The sequence below is a fragment of the Anopheles stephensi genome, chromosome 3 (genome assembly GCF_013141755.1).
Source record: "Anopheles stephensi strain Indian chromosome 3, UCI_ANSTEP_V1.0, whole genome shotgun sequence".
NCBI classification, from domain to species: Eukaryota; Metazoa; Arthropoda; class Insecta; order Diptera; family Culicidae; genus Anopheles; species Anopheles stephensi.
The window spans coordinates 7947889-7972642 of NC_050203.1; the positions used below are offsets into that span (position 1 = coordinate 7947889).

The 24754-nt window shown below is 46.2% G+C and overlaps 1 protein-coding gene across 1 annotated transcript in view; it reads left to right on the forward strand.

The window, feature by feature from the left end:
* LOC118510496 overlaps window positions 1-24754 on the forward strand; it is a 109692-nt gene that overhangs the window by 77519 nt on the left and 7419 nt on the right. Inside the window, exons 8-11 of the mRNA XM_036052390.1 lie at window positions 8208-8293; window positions 11112-11348; window positions 23310-23468; window positions 24556-24728. Of these exons, the coding sequence (XP_035908283.1) occupies window positions 8208-8293; window positions 11112-11348; window positions 23310-23468; window positions 24556-24728 (655 nt within the window). The remainder of the gene's footprint in view (window positions 1-8207; window positions 8294-11111; window positions 11349-23309; window positions 23469-24555; window positions 24729-24754) is intronic.

The window sequence follows — 24754 nt, forward strand, 5'->3', positions numbered from 1 at the left end:
GAACGCCATGGGGCGAAATCGCGGCGAAAATGACAGCTTCCAGCAGGAATGTCAAACGATTATTTGAATGACGTTTGTTTACATTGCTTGAATACTGTGTTGCACAGCAAACGGAATATTTCTGCCGGCGAACATGCATTTTTCCCGGTGATATATTTGGTGCTTTGCCTTGCGCTGGTTTCCTTCCTACCAGCGGATGCCCTACATTAAACACGGAACCCGTCCGAGTAATGTGCAAGCAGGGAAGATTATTCTGCCCGGTTCCTGGTTTTGGGGCGCGTGGAGGAAGTGCGCCCGGATATTGAAGTAGTTGCTGGCAGCAGCAGTTCGAGCGAAACCATCGAGCCGCTCGCTCACTCGAAACTCATCCATCTCGCAGGTTGAATGAATCAACGTAAGTAAGTGGCTGGTACACCTTCCGCCGTACCACAACGAGCTTCCGGAAGCTGTACTGTGTCGAAGCGGTAAACTGCACCAATCCAGGATCGGAACTACGGCAGGTTGGCGATTCTGAGAAGGGTTCCAGAACTGCTGGATTGATTCATAAACAACCGGCACCGGAGGGGTTGAATCAGGCGCGCGTAGTACATCGTTCTATTCTGACCTCTTTGCGGATACGGATAGACGGGTGGCGGTGATTGCGATTTTCAAGCCGTTCTGCCGAGTACTCGGGAAGGAGCTGGCAGTTACTTGACCACGCAGCCCACGGGAACGGAAAGGCATTGGAGGGAAAATTCACTGGAAGCGGAAAAATGGGTCCGCTGTTGATTATTAATTAAGCGTGTCAACAGTCCGTGGTTGAAAGTTGATTAGTCCCTCAGTCCCGTCGTCGTTTTTTTTTATTAAAATAAGATTATTTTTTTTACTTCCCTTTTTGCTTCCCTCCTCAACCGACCGTGGAAGCGTATTAGGGTTTGATTTTGTTTCATTTTATTTCAACCCCAAACAGTTCGATTAAGTTTCCATGCTTTTTTTTGGTGTATCGTTTTAGGGCAAGCTTTAAAGTTTTTAGTCCTTCATTATGCCCACGAACATCACGGGTGGGTCGATAGGGTCGAAAAAATCGAATCATGAGTTTGGTCATAAAATCGGACGTTCCAAGATCAGAAGCAGGAGACAGGGAGTCAGCTAGCCGTCAGTTTGAGCCAGCAGCACATATTTCTGCTCAATTCATTCCGTCGGAAAGAGCGAACGGCGCCCGGCGGCGTCTTCCACGGTCCTCCAAAAAACGGTGCACAGCTAGAAGATAAACTTGGGACAACATTTTAATTTGATATTCCTTTGCTCACGCAACCGTAGTACCGTTAGGGCGGAAAGATGGCGACGAAGAAGCGTACGGAACAGGGTTGAGGGGGTTTTCGGGGTCCTAAACAAACATATGCGGTTTTTCAGGGCGGTGGAAAGAGTATTCGTTTGCGAGCTTTTTTCCCCCACCGTATGTGCGGGTGAGGTTCCCGGTGTTCGAAACACTAAGAGGGGCCAGAGTTTAAAAGGATTCGTCCAAAAAGCGAAGGCGAACGGCGGGCGCTTCCTTGACTCGAATCGTGGCAGGAAATCAAATAGAACCGGGAAAGTGAACCATTTATTTTAGTCATTCAACGTTCCTTGCCACCGTTTCCGTCCCGCGCCGAGCCACACAAAGGCTGATGCTTTTAAGGGTTTCGGCTTTAGTTTGTTCCCCGGCAAAAGGCGCGTGGAAGAATCAACGCTAAGCTCGGCAAAGTTTCCCCATTGTCCTTTGACTTCAATCCAATACATTTGTTTGTCCTTAGTCTCCAAAACGGATCCGGCCATCCTAATCATATAAGGTCAAGAATTGTCGATAAAAACGATAACTTTGTGGACGGTGACGCGTTAGCCCAGGCGGTGGTTTTAGTGCTAGTGGTCAGGATCGTAGCAGAGATGCCTATGCCTGATGGAAACCGCAACAAACTCGACTGAAATTCCTCGAAAACAGGACTTCCCCCCTGATCGAAGTATCAGGGTCCCCGTAAGTTGAGTGTGGGTCGACTATTCGCTCGCATGAAGCCTCCAACGCTTGAGTTGTCCAATCAAAAAACCCTGGGCCTGTTCGTATAAAGATGTTTGCTTTTACTTCGTGATGACCGTGTCCTGTGATCGGGTCAGCCGGCTGTGTGGTCAGAAGCGAAGCTATTCTGAGTGATGTTTGCTCGGGTGCCTTTATTTTCGTCCTCCCCTTCTTAATGCTGCCAAAAACAAACAAATGTATCCTTCTATCATTGTTGTGGCAAGTGCCCTTGGAGTTTGAAGTTCCACGCGGAATTAACAATGCTTCCTTGGTGATTCGTTTCTCGTGTCTGTATGTTGTTAACTTCAAGCTAACCCTATTACTATTTCTAGCCAATCTACTAAAGTGTGAACAAACGCGATGTTAATTCGCACGTGGAGCTACCAAGAATAGGGACCACACACACACGTTCATCGTAAGTGAGTTAGCGGCAGCATGCGGATTATTTTAATTTTCGCAATCTAATCATCTAGAAAGGAAGAGGGGCGTGTTCCTAAATTCGTCGTAAATTTATCCAAATCGCGCTATTACAATGTTCTACAACACGGTGCCTCTTTTTTCTCCCCATCCATTCCGTTGTAGGTGAAAGTATATGCGCCCATTATTCATGTAACCGCCATGCTGCTTGCACCAATGTCAGGTTGGTCATTGTTTTCCACCGACAAAACAAGAGCATTACACCGGATTTAATATGCTTCTCTGGGGCGGGAGTGAAGCATACAGAGGATAAATGCAGCACCCGGCTGGCTGGCTGGCTGGCTCGCTGGAACACGTGTACCACAAACACAAACACCAAAACCCATCGAACCCGGGGCAGTAGAAATGTTTCATCAAACCCCGCGTGCGCGTGGATTTACAACGGTTCCATGCCCCCGGTTCGAACCCGGAACGGAGGCACGAGTGTGGTTTTTGTACACGGTCGAGCAAGCAATTACTGTTTGCCCAACCAGAAGGGGCAAACAGGCTCTCACCGGCCTGGAATCCCTTTTTCGTTCGTTTGCTGCTGCTGCTGCTGCTGCTGGCAGTTCCTTAAAACACACGCTTGATAGCGTTCTGCTCTGCACCGCCCGACCCATGTGGTCATTTCGGGTTCGGCAAAGGAACGAAATGGAAATGCGCGAAATATACGAGCACAATCAACTTAAAGACCTCGACATGGCAGTAAGTTCTCCGCTTTCGGGGCCCCTTGTCAAGATGGTATGGTGTGCTCGGCAGCCCGGGGTATGAGGTCACCGGGTGGATATTAAGAACATATGCACGAAAGAGCATAAGCAATTAGCTGGCTCTTTCCAGGGGCACATTAGCTGGCGAAACGGTACGACCACTATTTCCATCGGCGGCGGCAGAAGGTGGCCAATATTTGGGAAGCGAGGCACAACGAACGGCCAAGCAGATGGAGTGTCTACTAACGATGTTGTGGGGGATGGATGAGGGGAAATCAGGATAAGCTCACACTCGACACCGAGCAGCTAAGGGCCCGTGCCAACAGAGCCTCCGTCGTTCCCAGGGTGCCAAGGGTAGTTCACCATAAATCAGCTTTTAATTGAGTTAGCAAAAGTATGGTAGCACGACCCGACCCCAACCGTTAAATTGAAGCAAGTATGGCGAAGGAAAGGGTGCTGGTTCTGGCAAAAAAATGCACCACCGTGTGGGAAATGCAACGGTTCCGTGTTTTGTGTTTTTCTGCACACGGCTCGGAACGGGAAGGAAACGATGAATAATGTTTGGAAATTTGGAGTAGAAATTAGATTTTAGATAGAAGCGCGGGCTCGATTCGGTGGAAGCTCAATATTCAATCGAATTAGTTTGAGCTTTACAGTGAACAAGCCTGGTGCTGATGGTCTCGATACCGCTCACGGTCTAGCGCCGTCATCTGCAAATTCATCCCAAATTTGCTCTGTGGAGAATGCACCAACGCCATAAGTTCGTCTCTATTTGGGCGATTAAGAAGACGAACGAGTTGGGTTGTTCGGTATCATTCTCATGACATAAACAGCCCACCGGAGTCGGGCACAATAGTGAGGTCATGCTACAGTTCGTAGCAGCTCCTCGTATGTCTTTTAACTAATACGGGGCTTTTAGTCCTTTTGATAATATTCCTCTCGAACAAGACTTGGAGATATCCATTAGTTTTCGACAGAGTCCTTGTCTTAGAGGCGTATAAATGTTCTATACAGATCCAACATCCTCTGTAAGGAAAGTCCAAACATGTTTTTTTATGTCCCACTGATATTGCCTTCGTCATGCTAGTTGTTGCCTCCATATTCTCCCACCAGAGTCTCAATGCCACCTGCTCCTTTCCCTTGTACGAATATTTTAAAGTTTTCCTTCCCCGTGATTAATCCAGAACCTACCATTAAACATTCATGATCAATGTTTTAAGAATTGAAAAGAAGACTCCACCATAAAGTGAACGATGCTTCCTGATTCATGTTACGAAAGTTAGGCTGAGGAAAGTGAGCACCCACTTTCGAAACATAATTTCATGTTCGATAACAGATTATTATCGATTAGCTTAAACATCGAACGGCTCCGGTTCCGGTTCGCTTACGACTTACCATTCTCGGGTGGTCTTTAATGCCTCCCTGCAGCCCCAGGTTGATAGGTTCGCTCCTAGAGACAACTAATAACCTAATCATTTTTCGTCAAAGCCAGTCCGCTTCGTCGCAACCCTTAGAGGAACATTCCCACCCGGGGAACGCTGATTATGACTTCCGGAACTGCCAAGATGTCCTCCGGCGATAGGGACTCTCACACTTTCGCTCTCTCTCTCTAGTCTCTTCCTGGTTTAAAATATACTCCACCCTCCACGTAGAACGCTGACTGGCAGGATTGGCCCGTAACCGTTTCGAGAAAACACCCGGTGAATCTTAATCAGAATCTACCACCGGAAAGCTCCAAACGACCATTAAGAGTGAGATTAAATTTTAACTTTCAACCTTGCTCTGCTCTTCCTCCGCTTCCTCGCCGCTCCAGAGTCCCGGATCGACTGTTACTACTTGTCAAACCATACCATCCCGTTCCGATGTAAAATCTCGCCCGACGGCTTGCCGACTGAACTCTGACTGGGAGCAGGCAGGCACACGAGAACACGGACAAGATTGCCTAATTAGTACACGGGGTGGTAATTTTCTTGAACGCTCTCACCTGCCAGCCTATCCCGTTCGATAAGAAAACATCATACCTTACGGTCGCTTTTAACCGCTCTGGCACCTCTTTAGCTCCGTCGTGCTTATCGGCGTTCGAAGCGGAACCGGAAGGGGACTGGTTGAAGCCTACGGACCATCTTTCACTTTTACGTTGCATGGGAAGCACAGGACGACGATACCGTCGCTGTACATCCGACGTACTGCGAATAAAATCGTCGTCTCCCACCTTGGTCGCCCTCCGGGGCCAACCCCAAAGCGACGTAAAACATCGTAAAAGATTTAGTTAGCAAACGGGGACGGGAACATAATTCTGTACTCTACCTTTCTCGCTCTCAGCACAACGAAAGAGAGGAGAGACCACCATTGGAAAAGCCTGGCCGACGGAGCAGATTGGTAGGAAAAGATTTCCACAAATTTATGAAACTAATATCGGCAAATATTAGCAAATAACCGTTATCGATATGGATAACGCACAACACGCTCACACACACACACACACACCTGGGAAAACAAACGTGTGTGTGCGTTAGGCACGGAACCGGAACCAGAAGAAACGAGTTCTCAAACACCTTCAGGATAATTGATAATGATGATGAAGCGATGGAGGAAAGCGAACCGTGGGGTCGGTTTCACCGTGAAAGTCTGGGCAAACTCTCGGGTGTGTGTGTCTCCACTTGGCATCTTCATTCTTGGCGTAGTGTTCTGTTGGTTCTTCGTCTGAACTTTGTGCGTGTGTACCGGTAGCACGGTCGCTTATCAGTAACCATCAACCATCCATTGGTACCGTTTTCTTGTGCGTCGGCTTTTCCAGCGCTGCCAACCAAAGAGGAAGCGTACAGAGTCAAGAATGTCTGCTGTGTCGAGTCTCTACACACTTTGCCCAAACTTCAAAACCCCCTTTCCCCATCGAGCAGACGTGGGTGCAATTATGGATCAAATTAAATTTTCCCTATCTCGCACGCTTCATCGGACCAACCGGCACATGCACTTTTGTTGCTTTGGAAGCAGTTCCTTTCATATCTTCACTGTGACACCTACTCCAGGGGGGTAAGAAGAGTGCACGAGGCCGTGATGCGATTTGGGTAGAGGTCTTGTGGGTAGTAGTGGTAGCTTGACACAGGACACCCTTATTAAACTTACCGAGCACCAATGTCGGCAATGTATGACCAGACTCGAAACTCTCGGAACAAAATACGGTGCGTTTAAAAATGGCTAATAATCGGTTATCAGTCGAAAGAGGATGCTCTGGTGTTGGGGTAGAGAACTCGAGCTAGCTGCAAAAAACGGCTGCTGCTGAAAAGGCATCTCAGAAAGATGAGATTTTCAGATAGTCTCCGATCCGAAACTCCGCTCCGTAAGTAATTAAATACCGGGCTGAAACTATTTGACACAAATTAGCCTACGGCAGTGGAGTCGTAATTTTGTTATTAGCAGCTTGCTGTGGGATGCTGGGCAATTGGGGGAGGCAACGCACGTAGCTCATTGGAAGATAAAGAGAGTACTTTATTTTATCACGTAAATTGGTATTAATTACAAAATTAAGGGTTTAAAGCGTATGTTTATCTTAATGATTGAAATAATTCTATTCAACATGTAATGAGGGGTTTTCCAAATTTGAATAAGGTTATGCTCAATGATTACAAAGCGTTGTAAAGTTATTCTGCTCTTTCTCATATTTGGCGCTCATTCTCTTTAATAACAATCATTTGAGTAGATGTCCTAGTATCCAGTCCACATCGTCCCGCAATCAAATCCTACAAATTTGTCAGCTCATAACCTTCTTCGGAAAACATAAACATATAAAGTTAAAATCACTACCACTACTCGTTTGCTTTCTTAAGCGTCCCGGAAGGATCGTAACCGCCAAATCAACCATCACCGAACACGGGAACAATATCAACTAGTTTTTCGGCAAAGCTAACTCGTTCAATAAAATTCAAATTTATATCAATTCTTAGCAAACGGACGCTCGCTCGGCAGCAGCATCACCTCGGCATCTCGATCGATCCGTGAGTGTAACCGTTTCGGCCGAAGCGAAACGCTGCCAGGCATTGGGCTGCGTCAAGATCAGCGGGCGGATCAACTATTTTCCGACAAATTTTCCATCCACCACTGCCATCGAACACCGCCGGCCAGATTGGGGGCGGGTGGTTGGTGGTGACTTTTTTGTTAGTTTGCGCTTGAAAACCCATCATGAATATGCATTAATACCACGGATCCTTCGCCCTCGCACCCCAAGAACGCCCCAAACACCGGGGAAAGGATTATTGAAAATGTATATGAGTTTGAGAGTGTGTTGATCCAAAGCGGTACGACGGCATCGTCCAACGGTTGGCGAAGGTAAAAGGGTTTGTGTGGTAGTTTTCATCGTGGGTTAAAGTTTTCCCCTCCTTTCTGACGCTTTCATCGCGCGAGCGCCTTATGCTTCGTTACAAGAGCTTTCAGGCACACCGAGCGGAAGGAAAGCGATCTCTGTATGCTCTCAGCCCTCCGGTACTTGCTGCCTCGTCCGTGGAAATGGATGTTTTTGTTGTCGCGGCTGGTTGCTCAGCTGAGCTGAGCTGCTGCTGCCACAGCTCTCAATAAACGTATATTTCATTTGAATATAGATGAGCCCAGAAACACCCTTTTTCACTTGACCGCGTTCCGGTTCCGCTTTCTCCGTTGACTGGATCGACTTGGCCGCCCGAGGCTTGTCATTTTTCATTTTCACCCAACATGCACCCGAACCGAAATCGATGATGGGGTATCGGGCTGTATGGAAGGCTTTCCAACCTCCGGGTGTCAGGAGTTGTCCGGGGTTTCATCCCCCAGCAATCGAAGCCAACGAGTCTGTTTACCTTTAACGGTTGCAACCTGTTCCCGGTACTGCATCAAGCATTTCCATTTCCGGTTAGATTGGCCCTTCCACGACGTCCAATGGCTGGTTGGCCCAGCGTGAATTATTAGTTTGTTTTTCCATTCCTTCCACGCTTGTCGGTCGACTCGTTACTAACACCCCCTCCCCGTTACTTTTCTTCCCGTTGCAGGTCTTTCATGCGCCTATGCAGGCAGGCACGCCGTTCGAATTTCGCATCCGGTACAAATTCATAAGTCAATCAGAGGCTATTGTCAGGTAAAATTATTCCACAGCACATTTCCCCAACGTCGGGTGTTGGTGATGCAAAAAAGCAGGCTTGTACATAAAAGAACTCCACCAGCTGGTGCTGTGGGCTACGGGGTAATGAGGAATGTCGATCCGAGATAAGACAGCACGTGTGTGTGTGTGTGTGGCTGCAACAACAAACTAGCATTCCTGAAATAGGACAGCCGTACGAAGGGTTCTTCGAAAGAAGGGAACGATGCTTTGGTGTTAGCTGACAGAAGACGCCTGGACGACGTGCAATGATCAAACACTCAAGATAGGATGCCTGGAACTACGAGCTGGTACGGTGGCGAAACAGCAAACATATCCTACGGTTCGGGTGAAACCAGCCATTCTTATTTCCAAGTACACTCACGTACACACAGAGACGTTCGCGCGTACACTTCTGCAACGGAACAACAGGGCCACCGACGTGCTCCACCATCGTCCACTCGGAAGCTGACGAAGGAAATGAAACTTTAGTCACCTTGCAATCAAACTCCCGGCCTCTTCTCTCTCTGTGCTTGCACCGGGGACTCACCTGCACCCAAAGATGGGCTCTGAATGGGGCCGGTGAAATCGTTTGGCCCATACATTTGCCTACCGATCGATGGATTCCGAACACATTCGGCGACAGTTTCACCCTTTCAACCTGCCGGATGTATGTAAGAGCCCTCGGCTTACCCGGCGGATCATAGCGTCAACCGCTCGTTCGTTCGATTTTGGCCCAACTATGTCGAAAGGTGGTACATGTTCATATTTCCATATGATTTGATTCCTCACCTCACATTACCTCCCGCAATCCTTCCACTTCCTTCTCGACCAGCTGAATGGCAGGATGGGCTCTCGCACAGCTACAGCTCAGCAAACAAGCAGCGGAACGACGGTGTGGTGTTTTAGAGTTCGTACAGGCAAACAACAAACATGCCAAGATAACCGACATCTTAGCAAATGGGGCAAGTTTTCGGTCCGACTGTGCTGCAAATCGCAAAAGCAAACCGTACCGAATTGGCACACAAACATTGGCACGGATTCAATCAGTTCGGTCGATTGCAGCACCAGCAGCAAACTTTCGGATCTTCAGTTCGGTCTGCCCCGTCACTGTCACGCTGAGGGGACTTTGCAGAATGTTTCGTCAATTTCTTGTCCGAGAACATCTGCCGATAGCAACCGGTTTGACCCTACCGACAATGTCGTCCTATCGCCGTCAGGTTCCTTCCCGGTGTGAGGGCGATTTTTCTTGCTGCAATTTACTTGCATCTTTGATTTGTTAATTTATCGTGTAACGATACTTTTCAGTTTCGCAAGTCGTTTGGAAGAAGGAAAAAAGGTTTGCCTTTGCATCAGAGTACTTTTGCTGATGAGTTTCTTTGGCGATGCAATCGGGACAAGGGACGGTTGATTGCAGGGAAAAGACGGTTGAGAAGTGTTGAGCGCAGGAAGCGTTCAATTGGAATTGGAACTCGTATCGGAAAATTGTGTTTACATGTGTGAGTACTTCGATGAAGCGTAATGAAGCGCATTGATGAGGATCTTTACTTTTGCAAGAGATTCTTTTATAAAACTATTCCCTGCACTTTTTTAGATCCCAGAGAAAAGCTGCCAAAACCATACGCTTTAACCCCTTAATTCTACATCAAACAGCCAATATTCAATCTCCCGTCGTCGAAACTGTTTTCAATCTGTGTGATGTTGTGCTATTTTTGGGGTAAGCTTTACTTGAATGTGTTTATTCCCCCCCGGAAAAACGAGCGAAAAAAACAAAACTACACACGAAACGAAACCGGCTCCCGTCAGCATCAAACTATAAGGGAACTTTTCACTTGCACTGAAAGCTGCGGAGCTTTCCGAATGCGCAGACGATAAAGCATGGCGAACTGGTTCCGGTGCCGAAGGCAATGCGGAAGCAACGAGAGCATGCAAAGTCGAGCGATCGAATCCAATCATAGATGGAAATGTTATCAAATTGGATATTGAAATGTTAAATAATTCAACCGTTTCAAGCGACCGGAAGCAAGGTTAGTTGTCGAAGGAAATGCCACACTATCCAATCGGGGGAGGTTAGTGTCGAAAGGCCGGTAAGGCAGCAGCATGACGATGACGGTACTGAACAAGGAGCCCCAGGAAAAAAAAAATGCTGACGATCGTACCGGGAAACGTTACGCACCGGTCTAATGGTTTGTGAAGAAATGTTTTACCCTGCACGGAGTTCTTTCATCAGCAGCCTACCTACACAGCTAGCCATTTTAACCACAAAGGAAAGCAGAGACACACAAGAAACAAACACAGTGTCGTGAATTAAATAGACGGAAAAATCTACATTGTGACAAAAACCGGCCCAGTCTACCGTAGTTCATCATTCCCGGAGCCCCATTTCAAGGGTTTCACTTTCATTTGCCAGGATTTCGGTGGCGCTTGTTCCGGTACCGTTTTTTCGACTCAATTTGAAACCGATGAAGTAGAAAATTGAGCCCCAGTAGAAAATACGGGTGGAAAGAAAGAATAAGGATAGGAAAAAAGCGTTTTTCATCAGATCTCTTTTTTTGGCACGTCGATTCGTCGGCTCATTTATCGGATGGCGTTCGGCGACTGTTTCAGGGTGGGCAAAATTGGATTGAATAATTTCCAGTAAGCAGTACCTTTGCGCTTTCGCTTAAAAAAACCAATGTCCAAGCGGGGCTTGGTAATGAAATCGATATTGTTTTTTGAAGCTTCTTTAACTCATCACCAACATCGGCGTGGAGCGTAACGCTTAAAGGGGTTTTCTAATTTTCCGTCTATTAAACGCCCGGTCCTTCCATCCCACCAGGTACGGTGCACCGAGCGAACTGCTGGAGCTGGGCCGTGTCACACCGGGTACGTACTGCACACGGCAGTACGATGAATGTTACCGGAAAAAGTGTCGCCTGCAGAGTCCAAACTATCCCGGCATGTATCCGCGAAACGTCACCTGCTACTGGACCATCCGGCAGAAGGTGGTGCCGACCTGCAAGCATGCGATGGTCGCCATCAGCCAGGAAAACGAGCACAAAGCTCTTGTAAAGCGGTAAGTAGACGTTTAATGGCACATATATTGTGATTTCAAAATTTAACTCCATTTTAATTAAATCTAGCAAAAGTCCTTTGCGAGGACACGAACTTAAGAAAGTGCAGAACAAACTGCATGGCGAATAGTTGTGCTTTTCTTTCAAATTTTCTTGCACCACAAAACAAATTCTGTTGTAGCAAAGACTAAGCTTACTTTTTCGTAAAATTTGTTCCCCACGAAAAGCTTAAAGAATTATCCTCCCTTTGTTGCTTAAAACTAGACTTCCACACGCTCAAATACCAAATTAACCCCCGGGAAAACGCGGCGGCCCTGGAGCATCTTGGCATTGCCGCGGCTGAAGCTTTTACGTAAACAATGCTCTCGATGAAAGATAGCTTTAAACTTTACTTAAAAACTTTATCCGCATTCCAGCCGGAGCAGCCAAATGCTTAAATATTGTCCAGGATCCGGACAGCAAGACCGCAACGCTTGTACTACTCGCGGACTCTTTTCAGCGAGCGAAGAAAACAAAAAGGCCCCACCGCCACTCGGGAAACAATTGGTGGAGCTGGTGGAAAGTCAACTAGCGCGCGGTGTCGTGTCTAAAATTAGGCCCGAACCAGCCCGGAATTCTCGCGCGCACCCAGATTGTGTGTGTGTGTGTACTAAACAGTGGCGCTATGTTTAAGTGACTGCCAAAAGTGCTCCAATTGTAGCAAAACGCAAATGGAATGGCGGTTGGTCGCGTTCAACCGTCCTGTCCGTTGTGTTCCGCTGAATTTGGTGGTGCCGAGGGTCCGGCGGGTGAAAGAACTTTTCACTTATAATGTGTTTCCTCTTGTTAGACGATTGTTTTTCTTTCCTGAAACAGCCAGACAGCGGTTTGGTGGACAGTGGTGGCGCTTTTCCTGACAGTTTTTTTTTTTTTGTACTTGAGCCTTGCAGTCGTAGTTCAACAGTGTTTCAGTTTTATTTAACTTGGTTTTTTCGCTCTCTCTCTCTCTCTCTCTCTCTCTCTCTCTCTCTCTCTCTCTCGTTGCCATCTCTTACTTTTGTTCGTGTTTTGTACAACACAAAACTTGCCAGTCCCTATGTCCCCATGTTCTTTTGTCGAGCTTCCCGGCGCTTTGGAACTCAAACGCGAGACAAAACTTTTCACACAACTTTTCATTAATTTAATTCTTTTTGTCCTAACGGGTTCGTGGTGGGGGCCCGTTTCGCTACGGCGATTGCTCATTCCGTTCGGCCAAACCCCTTTCAATCTTAGATGCTAGACCGTCTGTTTCGTCTTGGTTGCGTTGTTCATGAACACCTTTTCCAATTTCGGGGGTGCGCATTTGGACTGGCCTGGCTACAAAACAAGCAAGCTGCCCGGCAAGGCGATAGCTAACTCCGATTTGAGATTTAAAATAAAAAGAAAATTTGTTCTCGCCGCCACCACATCCACCACCACCACCAGCGAAATAGCGGAAAATGGCGCGAGGAAACAAGAAACTATAAAACCTTCCATCCGAACCGCTTCCATCACGATTCGAAGGCTTAAGGTGAGCTGGCGTGAGGGAAAAAGGTGGGGAAAACTAAAAAAAGAAAGCCCCCCACCGAAACGTCACACACAAACACACCGAGGGAGTTGGGGGAAAGAATGTGGGCACAAATTTATTTAATAATTCAGCTCGTATTAAAAGCTTTCCGAGTGGCGTCTTGCAGCTTTTCCCCCCCAGCTCGACGCACACCTACACACATTATTTCTGTGCGGAAATAGCAAAAATCTCTGGCGCTGAAAACCTCCCGGAAACAGTGCGGTCCGGAAATGAACATCGAAGAAAACTGTACCACTCGTGTGTGCGTTGAAGTTCACGTCGAAGGCGGCATCGGACGTTCTACGGTTGCGAGTGAAATTACCAAACAAAATGGAATTTAAAAGTTGAATGAGATCGTTCCACCCGTCGGTCTACCATCGGAGGACCTGCGAGTACACACGCGTGTGGTCGGACGGAAGTTGCATAGGAAGAAGGAAAAACAATTGGTACCGGAACACCGGAAGGCTTTTCTTCGCAAGACCTTAAAGTCGTGGCCGTCCGTCGTCCCGGGCGCGTCATTTTCCCGGACGGGTAAGGAAAAGCAGGAGGAACATTTTCTAATTTCGGCTCACATTCGAACGAATCTTCACATTCGACAGCATCGTGCTTTTGGTGGGGGCGCGTACACGTGCACACTCATCGTGGTGCGCTAAATGACTGTATTTTTCGTGTCACCAAATTTCGAGGAAATAATCCACGTGCACGCACACGGATTTTTTGAGCAAGGGTGGAGGCCAGATTTGCATTTGCATAACGCAGAAAACAGGAACACACACACGCACGTGGTATCTGCGAATCTGAGTAAATGATTCGTTCTTGCGTGGGATTAAGGTGTGGTGTGTGTTATCGCTGATAAGGATATCTTGAAGCTGGTTGAAGCTCCCGCATGGTACCGCTTGCCGGTGTTTATGAATTCGCTTGATAATGGTTTAAAGAGAAAGGTGTAGGAACATTTGCAATAAAGGTAAAGCACCATGTTTATGGCGTCGAACGTGTTAAACTTTCAGGGGCTTTGCTGGTGTAAATTGGTTAGTTAAAGCGTTAAAATCACACCTAGAACTGCTGATTTCGCTGTGTGGCTTTAGTGGTAGAAGAGACTGATATTAATAATTTGATTAAATGAGTTCGACGAATTTAAATAGAGGCCATAAATTGCACGATGAAAATCGGCTGGAAACAATCGCTGTGTGAAGTGGATTGCATACTTTCGATATTTGCGATACGCCTCAAATTATGCAATTTTTAACACAAATTTTGGAATAACGAAACTTTCTCTACTTTCATCCTTTAAATATTTTGATTAATTGTATTAAAGAAAGCAAATAGCATAAACTATTATCCCGTGAGGCTACAAATAAAATAAATCGTCAGCTTTTCAGCTTTTGCCTGTGCCGCAACAAGCGCTACGTCCCGTTTCGCGTGATTGTTTAAATGGCTCGTTCAATCAGAGCGGGAACTATACTTGGTCCCCCACTTTTTTCCGGTACCACTCCATTTCCGGCAGCAACTTCCCCCTACCACCCTTTTCACCCTCATTCCTACACGGACACCAGTCCAGCATTCGTTTGGTGGTACAATTTTCAACCTAATTATCAACGCTACCATCATCGTCGTAAACAACATATTCGGCATAGTCATGCTCACTGTCGCGTGACGTGCTTTTCCCGACCCTCACCCACCCAACCAAGCGGCCACGCAAGGATTGCAACACATCGACACCGACACACCAATCACCGGTTTCCCTCGGGCAAAACCCTCAACCACCTTGGTGCTGGCTCACTCTTAGCCTTTTTTGTTCGGTTTCATTCTGCACCCTGCGCTACACAGCCCACTTTCATGTACATGTCACGTAAATGAAGCGGAAGTTTCACTTAGTGTGAGTGCGTGTGTTGTTCCGAAGCATTTCCGAAACCTCGGTGCTGTTGTCGGTATTATATAGAGATAGCAGCGGAGAGGGAAGCAAAAAAAAAGGCAAGCAGATTGCTGCTCTTGATGGTGTTGTGTCCCGTAATGGTCCCGCTAAAAGTCCTTCTCACCTTCCTTCCTACGTGCGTGCGTGTGTGTGCTTGTGTCCCCGTTCCGTCATATGCATCCTTCCAGGCGCTACCGACCCATCCCGGTCGGTACGCCATTAGGGCGAACGCGTGTCGGCACCAGCTCGATCGTTAACATAATTAATAATGAATCATTATGAAAATTTTCCGGAAATTATTTTAATCCAACCGATGCCCGACGCTCTCCACCGAATGTCGTCGTGGACAAACACACACACACCATCAGCTTGCGCCACCGAAAAAAACACACAAAGTTCCTCGACGAAAAACAGACGCTTTTCCGTGGGTCTTTTCCTTCATTCCAAACACAAACAGCTTTCACACAGCGGCGAGAGCCAGAGTGCCCAAGAAAGTCCTCAGCTGTTTTCCACGTCCCTTCCACAAACTTCCCCCTCTTCTTCTTATTCCTCACCGCGAGAATGGCGCTCAGTCACGCGAATCGTCCGTCATCGGAAAAATCAAGCTGCGGTACAACAGCGTTCGCGCGTTGTTTCGGTCCTGTTCGTGGTGCTCCTTCGTTGTGGAAAAATTGTTATATTTATGAATTAATGTTTAATTTTCTTCTCCTTCCTTCTACCGCCATCATCCACCCTTCGCCAAACCCACCACACTAATTCACACCGAAACTTGGGCCCATTATCGACTTCATCAAGCATTTTGTCGCTTCTCGTCCCGGGTCCTTTTGCCCGAATGTTACAACTCTGACGTAAAAGCGGGGCATAAAACTTTGACTTCACAGCACCGTGCCCGGGTGATGCCTATTATGTTCCAAGCCAAAGCCAGATTGGCAGCACGAATTCCAGCGCATGGTAAGAAAATGCACGAATTCCAGCGCGGCAAAACGGCCCTGCTGTATGGAATGGTTGAAAATATTTTGCGAACCCAAAGAAAGAGAGCCAAACCAATCAACAAAACAGTCTTTTGGGGTCAATTCAAACCCAAAGCAAGGCTCAGTGACCCACGCCAATTGCGTCCGATCCGGCGGATAAAAACGGTTTTTCGATAAGCGTAACTAAGTCTGGAATTTGCCTTCTTTTTGCCCAATATTTCCCCAAGCAGGAGCCTCCCTAAACGCCGGGTTCTGGTAAAAAAGGGACGCCAAACCGAAACCCCTCTCTCTGACAAACGCAAAGGAGACGATTTCGGCCCCTGCTACACATGGGCGATGCCCGTTCGCGCAATGATTAATGATCCCGCGAGGACCGTCCGGACAGGGGACGGTCACGGTGTGCATTGATTGGGGGGTAAAGGAGGCGAATTTTCCCGAGATTTTCTTGTCAGACAAATATGCGGTGCCTGGTGGGGCGCTGGGAGAGAGGAAACCCCTGTCCAATTGTTTCTCTCCCCGAATCCCCTCCCGGCGGGCGTTCGAAAAATCTTCGATAGGATCAACATCGTCTTACAGCAACTTAACACAAGTTTAATCAGATTTTTCTGATCATCTCGCCGGTGAAAGTTTTGTTGTCCCACAGCACAGATGTTGCGCTGATAAATGTTCGGTCGCGCTTTCTTCGCCGGGGACGAATGGCTGGACGTTGACCGGAGCGAAGCATAAATCTTTCATCTTTGCCCATTTCCATTGGGCGCAAATGTGTGTTGTTGCTGTTTTTTTTTGTAAAGTGCAGAGGGTGCGTTTTATGCGGTGGCTACGAGGTGTGAAGTTAATTGGTTTTCTTTGAACCAATTTGCCAATTTGATATGGGCGTTGTTGGTGTGTTTTTTGCTGTTGTTGTTGCTTGAACTGAAATTTCAAAAGTCAGTCGGTTTTGGGATGGGCCTGTGGTATGCGAAAACTCATAATGCGGTATCGCATTTGGCAGTTTAAATAATCCACCCACCATCCGAGGAAGATTGATTTGTCTTGTGAGGAGTTTGCTATGAATTTCATTTAAGCTCGGTAGAAACAGCTTTTGTGGAGATGTTATTAAGCTTGTTATTAAGCGTGTTTGTGTTGCTTTTTAATGCATTTAGCTAAAACGAAGTCCGGTGAGCTGTTCTATAATTCTCTACTCTACCATTAAAAGCGAGTTGCTCAAGGCTTTCGTTATTGCTTGATAATTGCCTACCTTTAGGCGTCAAACATTCTATCTCCTTCGGTTCAGTTAAAAATAAAAAAAAATAAACAAATGTCCTTAAACGTGTTATTTTCTTGAACTTCTTCCTCTTCTTCTGATGGACTAACGTTCTCTTAGGTCATGCCTACTTTACTAAATAATTCCACGTAGTTAGATTTAGACAGTCAGTCCTCACTACGGGGGAACGGATAGGATTTGAATCTCGTTTCTGCCGTATGAAGACCGATGCCGTTGTCACATTTTCCTCATCAGTAGCCTAAAATTTCCGAGCACGCAACCCAAAAAAAAAATCTGTTAGTAAACAACTGTCAATCCAAGCTGTCAAAGCTGTCAAAGCATTATTTCCTGTGGATGTGGCCGGATGCTGTCCAATAATTCAATTAATTACGTTAAAATCATGTATTTCTACTGGGGAAATTATAAATGGAGTAGAGATAGATTTCCACAAAGGAGAAAATAACAAAAAACAATGCTCTACTCTACTTCGAAATCAGTAGAGAAACGTGGGTAATTTGAAGAAAGATTGTACTGCAAAAACCCTGAGCTACGAAATTCCACGGAAAACTTTAATTCTATTCCTTTATGATATAAAATCTATTCAACATAACTATTTCTCCCACTAAAAGCACGCTTTTCTATAACTATACACAAGCAAAAACAAAAGCCTTAATCCTCGTCATCCAGTTATCTCCCTTTCCGGACGAACAGTTTCGGTTAATCTTTTCGCCACAAATGCATAACTTCAGCAACTGTAACGTCATCCGGTGCTGTAACGCAATAAAAACTCACTGTTTTTTCACCAAGCGTCATCCCTTATCGCGCTGCAAATCAGCTCATCCCCTAACAAGGCGAAGATTTCCTTATCGATTCCGGCAAACTTCCGGACAGCATTCAAAACTGCTCGCTCGCTTTCTCGTCTCGCAGAACTATGCGCTAACTTTTAATTAGAGTTAAAGAACAATGCTATCCAGGACGGTGGTGACGATGACGAAGAAGAAAAAGAAGCAAGGCGCCGAAAACCACAAAACCACGTGTCTAGTAATTTCGCTCCCAAAAACGTGAATGAATCATGGATTTCCCGGGAATGTTCGTTTCACACCACCACGTTTTTTTTTGTGACCACAGGGCGTTCTGTTGCCGCAATTCATTAAAGTGTTCGGGAAAGTATTTCTTTCCACTCACACACACACACACACACACACACACACACACACACACACACACACAAACACACTTACGCTAGCTCTATGCGTAGTGTAAATCATTCATCGCTTTTTAACGCTTATTTTCCGTGGTAGCTTTTCCTTCCAGGTGTACCGCGGGGACAAGAAAAAAACCCCCTCTCGAAAGAAAAGCTGTTCAATTGGTGGTTTATTTTACGTTCTTCCGATGTTTGTGTGTATGTGTGTGTGTGAGTGCCAGGAGGAAAGAGGTGGAATTTATTTCAAATTTCCTTTTTGCACAAATATTCGTCCTTTGGCGAGCTTCTTTGATTTCCACTATCTTTGCACCGGGCGCTATTGCCATTTCGACTCGTGGAGTTTTTCTTTCTACCTTTACCAACCGGTTTCCGGTTTCCAATTCCGCCCAAGTTACCAGAACGCCAAAAGTTATGTGCTTTCTTATGAAACAACTTCATTGCGCCAGGACAAAAACAATGCCACCGGTATCCGATTGTAACCATTGCGCTGCTGGTGAAAGCTGGCGACGTTACACACTCAATGTGGGGGACGGGTGGAAAGTGTTGTAAAATTTTCCAACCCCACCGGGTTTGCGCTCGGTTTTTCTCTTCCATCGGGCACTAAATTCCTTGAAAAGGGTTCAAAATCACGAACGCAACGCGATGACACGGAACGTGTAAACTGAAGAAAAGGCACGTTGCCGTTTTTCCTTCCTTCTCGCTCGTCATGCGCTCAAGGACTTTTCCTCCTTTACCATCGAGTAGCGACGCCGGGGGAAAATCTGTTTTCCTTTCTCGTTAGCACAAACACAGCACCAAAAAAAAAACTCAGTAAAAATCGGAAATCGTTTCACTCTTCACCACACCACGCTAGGCAATTTTATTTCACTGTCTGTTTTTCCCCCCGAGCGCTTCTTTGCCTGATGGTGGAGGGCTAGCCTTTTTCGGGGTTATTGGGGAAGGCAAAAAACAAACCACCTCGAAACAGGGCTGGCGATAAACGAAAAGCGATAAAAATATCTAATTTATGAACTAACGGTTTTGCGGCGACTTTTGGTAGTTTTCATCGCGAACGCTCGATGGGTCGTCTGTTTGGTTGGTTTGTTAGGTTAGGTTGGTTGAGGCTTTTCTTACGAGGTTTGAGCGGTTTTTTCCCCCCCTCCGTACGAGTTCCAATGAAGCTCCTGTGTGCTAAGAATTCCCATCCAGTTATTATTACCCTGCATTAAAGGGTAATGAAAATCGAATTACTGTACCGAGGAAAAACAAACCACCAGCTTCAAGGCTCTTTCCCAGTTTCCATGTTGTGAGTAAAAAAAGGGGGTGAAAATTTAAAAAGCTCATTTCCGTTCAGGTTGGCGGCCGAACTTTACGATTGGTTTGGCTAGATTCTTGTACTATTTCCCCGGTTGCGTTCTACTGCTGCAATTATTCCAATCACGACCGAGCAGCAACGGCTCGCGCATTGTGATTTGAACTGAACGAGTTTTCCTCCCTTTAGATACACACACACACACATAGCAATTCAATTTTGGGTTCCGGAGCATTCTCGACAAGTGAGAAAATTGCACCCTCGTCGTGTGGTAGGAAAATCACGACCCTGCAGAAACATTTTCACTTCACTAAGTTGTGCGCGGTCGGGTTGCGAGCATTGCGCGTACACAATTTCCCGTCCTGTAAACTGTAATCGTGGGCCTTTGGTTGCGGGAGGAGAGGGGGGTGGAAAAACGAAACAATAATTTACCTTCGTTACATGCAACTTCCTTTTTGGCACATCGTCGTCCTGGCTGTGGAAAAGTGGATGCATTTTCCGCTGTGTCGGAACGATTGTTTCTCGGCGACGGAAAAAAAAACGCTGTCAACAGGCACAAGAAAAGTAACTCAACAACAACCCAAAAAACAAAACAGGATAGTTTATTAACCTCCGGAAAAGCCCGCAAAAAAAACTCTCTCTCGGGGGGAGTGAACATTTTCAAGTGCCTCCACCAACTTTCGGCCGATGGAAGGCAGGCGAAATAATAATTTTCAGCACTCGTTTCACTACCGAATGCACTTTTCCATCCGCGTTCGACATGCCCGGAAAAATGGGTGTGAGGTTCTAAAATTTGCTGCAAATCGTTTTCCCTCCCCCTGATGGGGAGGGCGCATTGCCACAAACCCGTTTTCCGCCAGTGTACGGTTGTGGAAATGGATGTGTGGTTGTGAGGAAAATTCGTTCACGCGTGCTCACCCACCACCGCAGGTTACATACATACAAGCCACTTACAATTCAATGTAGCTCTTTGGGTGTTTGGGTTTTGTAAGCACCGTCGGCCGTTTCTCGGCGGTTATTGTTACTTGTTGGAAAAACAGACACACAACACACACACGCGAGAACGAGTTCACGAGTTCACAAAAAAAACCTCCCAGAATCAACCCCAAAAAGCAATTGGAGAGTGTGTGTGTGTGTATGTTGTTGAGCTTTGGTTTATGAGAAAAGTTTTGCCATTTTGCCAGCGTACAGAGCACGGCTGTCGAACACTAACCGAGACGGGAAACGAAATGCTTTTTTTTGGGTGAGAGGGGAAGTTTTCCCACCACAGGGTAAAAGCGAGTGAGAGGGAGGAAAACTAAATTTAGTTTCATTCGGTTTTCACTCTTTTTTTTCGTTCATTTTTGCCTGTGCGCGAGTGTGTAAATATGAATACTAATTTTTTTTTAACTAGCCGGGAATAACAATCCACACAAGCAGATGGATCATCGTGGAACAGTTCGACAGGAACTGTTGAGCATTATGACAATCGGAAAAAAGAAGCTGAAAGCACACTTTACACATTTAGCATTCGCCACAGCAACACCTGAGTGCATCCTTGTCGTTCGCACGGTGTGGATGTTTGTATTAGTGCAACTTTTCAATCCACGCGCCATGGTTGCAATCTGACATCGCATAAACATTCACTTGCTAGAATCGAAAACCGGGGATTTTTTCAGTAAATTACACCAATTCTAGCTTCCTTTTTTTGAGTGCTCATCTCATACTCGCCGGGATGATCGCTGTCGTGTCATTTTCCCATCGCCATGGAACCGAGCACCATACAGGGGACAGTTCCGAATAGAGTGAATTCTATGCACGAGCATAACACAAAACATGTGGGAACCTTTCCAGTGGCGGAACTGGCGGAACCGATTGTGCTGTAACTTTTTTAATTGCAAAAAAAACCAACCCCGTAGAAGAATCGCTGAATCGCTTGCTCGTTGAACGGTTGTTGAGAGAAGAGAATAAAAAAAACGCTGACAGGAGATTACATTGACTCCGGCAGGCCTTTACCCGGTCTGCCCAAAAGGACCATGATTTATTTTACACACGTCGGTCACAATCGGTCACAAAGGAGTGCTTCCGGAGTGCGACTGGACCGTTGGTGCCAATAGTTTCTATTTGTCCGAGACCGGTGTGTTTGCGTTCCTGCCGAGTGCTCTCATTAAAACTTTCTAAACCACCAGCAATCGCAGTTCCTCATGCATTTGTTGACTAAAGCTCTAACGGTCAGGGTGTTTAGCGGGACGATTCAAACTCAACCGTACTGGTGAACCGACAGACCTGGTCACGGTGCTGTGGCCAACCGAAAGAATCGTTTCTATTATGCTTCTCGGTACTTTTTCCTTCGTTCGTCCTCCAGCGAAGGACACCGTGACTTCATGTGTGTGTCTGTCAGGGGTTTGGAATTGGCTTGGCATGTAAAGGCATGTCATGTAAGCTCGAGAAGGGGTTGGAAAATTGTTTGGAGCAGGCACACACAAACACATACAGTGGATCGTGGATGGTGTCTAACGTTTGATGGAGCTTGTGGAGCGCTTGTTGCTTACGCTGAATTGTCCTGTTTGGTACGGTAAAGCGACCAAACAGTTGATTGTATTGTGTGAATCAAATTCACCCCGTCAAATGTTGATTTAATTGGTCTCTTAAAAAACTCCAGAATGACAGAATGATTTGCCTATTTTGTTTCTCCGCTCTGTTATTGATCAACATAAACTGAAGTATCATTGATTGGTGTTTATTTTGTTACTCATGTGACAAGCTAGTCTTAAAGCTGTTGAAAAGTTAAAGAAACAAAAAAGATTTAAATTGGACGAAATACTCAAAATACTTTTTAAGATTGGTTGTGCTGGAATTATGTGGCAAATGTATGGTCCCAGCACTCACATAAGCCTAAGAGACATGGACTCTCTCCAAAATTGAGGCGAGTTAAAGGGTCAGAAGGATGTTTAGCTCCGCATGTGAGGAAGGATAGTCGCAAAAGCGCTTCAAAGCTTACTAACTGCACGCTGAACTTTTAATCGTGCAGTGAATTAAACCAGTTAGTCTCTGGTAGTCTGATAATTTCATGAGACAGTCACCAATCGACTCAGCCCGTTGAGCCTTCGACAGAGCACAGGCGAGGTAGGTCCGATCTAAGATTAAGTGTTGGCGTTGATCCATCTACCACAAAGTGCGGGACATTGGATTGGTAATCGACGACGCTAGACTGTGAACCGTTTCGAGGACTTCTGTTCATATGTTAATATGTTTATACGAAAATATTATAGCAATTTATATCGCTTTCGTTTAGATATGCTCTACTATTGCATACCTTCAGGCGTAGTTACAGCCTCAAATTACTAGGACGTCTTGTACATCAGGGCTTGGAATTTAATACCAGTCCTATCGTGTTACATCTAGATCCCGGACGACGAGCCAAAGTTAGACACAATGTAGAGCCTGGCATTGATTAGTGTGTGTGATGATCAATACATAAAATAAAATAGAAAAATATAAGCAATAGCATTATAATAAGGACTGAGTATCCAACTTGTTAGCCAAAAATAGCAGGTATGGCCTAAGAGGCCATAAGAAGAAGAAAAAGAAGACACATTCTAAAAACTCTCTCTCTCGTAGCATCTTAATTCATTTATCCTCGCTCTAAAATTCACCGAACTTACCATTTTAATGTTTCATTCAAATTAAACATGATTAACTCTTGCAACAGCGAATAAGAAATTAATTCCCCGGAAAAATGGCCCGCTGTTTTCATCGCTGCATTTTGTCTTTCTTTTTCCTTCGCCTTTACCTACAGATCCATCGCCAGCCTAAACAAAACCTCCCGGGCGGTACGAGCCTGGTCGGACTGCACCGGCGAACGGGACCATCTGATCTTTTACGACGGCAGCAGCACCAACGATCCGGTCCTGGCGAAGTACTGCGGCGGAGACTGGCTGCCACGCGTCGTTTCGCGGTAAGTGTTGACGGCTCGATGGGGCACCGTCCTAACTTTGAATAATTAAGCACATGTGCGCTTTTGCCAGTTTACGGCACTCCAGTAGCACTCGTACGTGCACGACGCTTGAGCTATCGAACAAAAGGCACAAACAACAGCCGTGCAAAACAACTCGTCGAAATTAAATATGTTTCGCGAGATGAAAACTTGAAAGCTGCCCCACGGAATCATTTGTGTGGGTGGCTGTGTGTGTGAGAGTTCTGAGACATTTCAACAAAGCTATTGTTTTTAGGGGAAAAAAACGAAACACGGGCCAGCAAGCAAGTTTTGCTCACGTCTTAACATATTTTAGAACGTGCGCATTCATCTTTCCTGCAGTGAAGTGGATTTCATTAGAGAAGATTTGAAAGAAATTCTTATAAATCCGAAAACTTCCACAAGCAAGTCGCGTAATGTTTGTGAAAGACAAAACGGGAGGTTCTGTAAGAGGTACAACGGAACTGCCTCACTCGCCCTGAACTTTCATTAAGCTTTTCTTTCCACTAGGCAACGCAAAAAATAAACAGCACTGACACTGAAATGAAATGTGGAAAAGTGGTGCGAATCTGACACAGAAACCGTGTATCCCGCGACTGTAATTCAAAAAGATTATTTGAAGTGTGTATGTAATCTTTCCGGAACGATACCGGAGAGCCCGATGGAAGGCCCTTCTTCGTTGCTGCTGCGGGCACATGTACATGGATGTGTTTTTCACAAGCGCCAGAAAACTTTTCTCATTTTGGTGATAATATAACTTATGTTTTCCCGGTGGCAGCCAACAGCCAGCAACGGAGAGACAGCATCAGAATGTTTGTCTGAAGAACATATCCACCGAATCCAATGAAAGAAATGTTGGCGGATATCCGTGCGAATGGGTAGTATCTACATCTTGCTACACGTGCTGGATTAAACGGCGCTTTGTTCGTTGGAAGAGCACTTGCAGAGATGAAACTTGCGGCGATATGCTTGAGATGTTAGGAACGTGTGAATAATTGTAACAGTTTACTATCATCCTTTCCAATTCTTCTCCGTTTAACGCTTGTTTTCGCTTCTCTCACACACACAGTGGTCCGGAAATGTTGATCGCGTTCCATTCGAGCCCCTTCTCAGCGCCGCTCCAGTCGGGACAATCGAATCGAGGGTTCGAGCTGGACGTCGACATCCTGTTTGCCGACTCGGACTCGTACGACTTCGCCCAGGGCAGCAAGTGTGAGTTTCACATCAACGCCTCCAATCCAGGTAAGCCACTACCACCTATCCTAATG